General features: G+C 37.6%; 1 protein-coding gene across 1 annotated transcript in view; it reads left to right on the forward strand.

Annotated features, from left to right (window-relative positions):
* Positions 1–1090: 1090 nt before the first annotated feature.
* The window catches only part of SS1G_05701 (hypothetical protein), a gene marked incomplete at both ends in the record, with an annotated part of 2676 nt that continues 1997 nt past the window's right edge, over positions 1091–1769 (forward strand). The window contains one exon of the mRNA XM_001592730.1: positions 1091–1757. Within this exon, the coding sequence (XP_001592780.1) occupies positions 1091–1757 (667 nt within the window). The remainder of the gene's footprint in view (positions 1758–1769) is intronic.

Consider the following 1769-nt stretch of genomic DNA (forward strand, 5'->3'; position numbering starts at 1 on the left):
TAGAGATGGTGTGTAGGAATGCCTAGGTACCTCGGTAGGTAGATATAAATTATACTTTCTTTTGGTACCTAGGTAGTAGGTAGGTATCAAAAGATGATAGATAGTTCAATTGAGATATAGAGAGTTTGATTGGTTAGACTGTGAGGTAAGAATAGGATATATGTGAAAAAATGAAATAATTGTTGCTTTCCTGTCTCATGTCTCATGTCTCATGTCTCATGTCTCAGTATATTGTTATTGTGGTGGTGGTGGCGGTTCTCGGGTTCTTTTGTTCCTTAGATGGGTGTTTTTATTCGGTGTAGAGAGTAGAGGAGAGTTGAGATCGGGATTTGAGATTTGAGATTTAGTAGAGATAGAATGGAATTGAGGGAAAGTGAGATTTATTTTATATGGATAGGTATTTAGTATAGTTGTGTTGTGTTATGTTAAGGTTTAATGGATGGAATGATAAATATTCATCGTATAATTTTCGAGAACAAGTTCAATTGGGATAACCTTAAAATATCCAATTGGAAAAAGAAAACATTAACCTTTACTTTTAGAAACCTTTAAATCTATAACTCTACAAACTACCTAGTACACTATAGTAGATTACAGAGGACTTTTAAAGACAATTACTTTCTAGAAATCGATATCAATTTCCTAAAATTACCTCCAAAAGCACCTACCTTCTTCGCCTTCATCACTGACCTCTATCTGCCGTTTGTATACGAAGTTTAATAGAATTACAGCACAACCTACAGCATAGCACAGCACAGCACAGCACAACACATTAAATCATTGAAATCTGCAATCCACTGCATAAGACAAAATCCTTTTCAAAGATTCACAGCATTGATTCTTACGACCAAAGCATAAAAAAGTACATACATCATCCATCCATCCATCCATACATACCTAGGTACATACAATACAATGCAATACAATACAATACAATACATCGGATCTATCACTTCTCAAGTCTTCAATTAATGTTTCAAAAGGAAATTTCAATCTACAACATTTCATTCTCCAATCTCTCATCTCACAAACAAAGAATTATACACAAACTCAAATTTCTTCTTCAATTCAAAATACTCGGTAATGAATTATGGCACCCATTCAAAGATTTGGAAGTCTTAGGAATATTCGAAGGAAGTCATCATCAACCAATGCTAATGCCAATGCCATTTCTAATAATATCAATACCAATACCAATTCCAATTCCAATTCCAATACCAATACCAATACCCCACAAGATACGGTAACCCATGAGGGGCTAATTGCAATGAGGTATGAGGATATGTTCCCTGGTGCAAGGGCTCCAATTCCCGTTACTGTCGCACCTCCACTTTCTCCACCTTCAGAGACACATCCTGCTTTTCGACCACGATTACTCGCTCATGAAGTAGAAGGATTAAAGGATGATGCAAAGAGAGATTCTGGTCTTGCTCCCACCACCAGTACAATTACTCGAGATCGTGAAGCCGAAGGTGAAGGCGAAGCAGATGGCGCAGATTTGCTTAATACAGTCGATAATGATAATGTCTTGGGGATCAATATAAACTTTGATTCAAAAGTGGCCATGGCAAATTCAAGTCCCACTCTACAAACTCAATGGGGTGATGTGCAATCACCCGCATTGGCAAAATCGCCAACATTAATGAAAAATGAATGCGTTGGGTCATCTTCTGCAGGGTCCTTGAAACGATGGAAGACGAAGAATGGTAATGCAAAAACTTCTCCCGAACGTGGTGCTGGTGCTGGACATGGTACTGGTAAATCAACCG

Source organism: Sclerotinia sclerotiorum, genomic scaffold, assembly GCF_000146945.2.
Source record: "Sclerotinia sclerotiorum 1980 UF-70 scaffold_7 genomic scaffold, whole genome shotgun sequence".
Taxonomy (NCBI): Eukaryota; Fungi; Ascomycota; class Leotiomycetes; order Helotiales; family Sclerotiniaceae; genus Sclerotinia; species Sclerotinia sclerotiorum.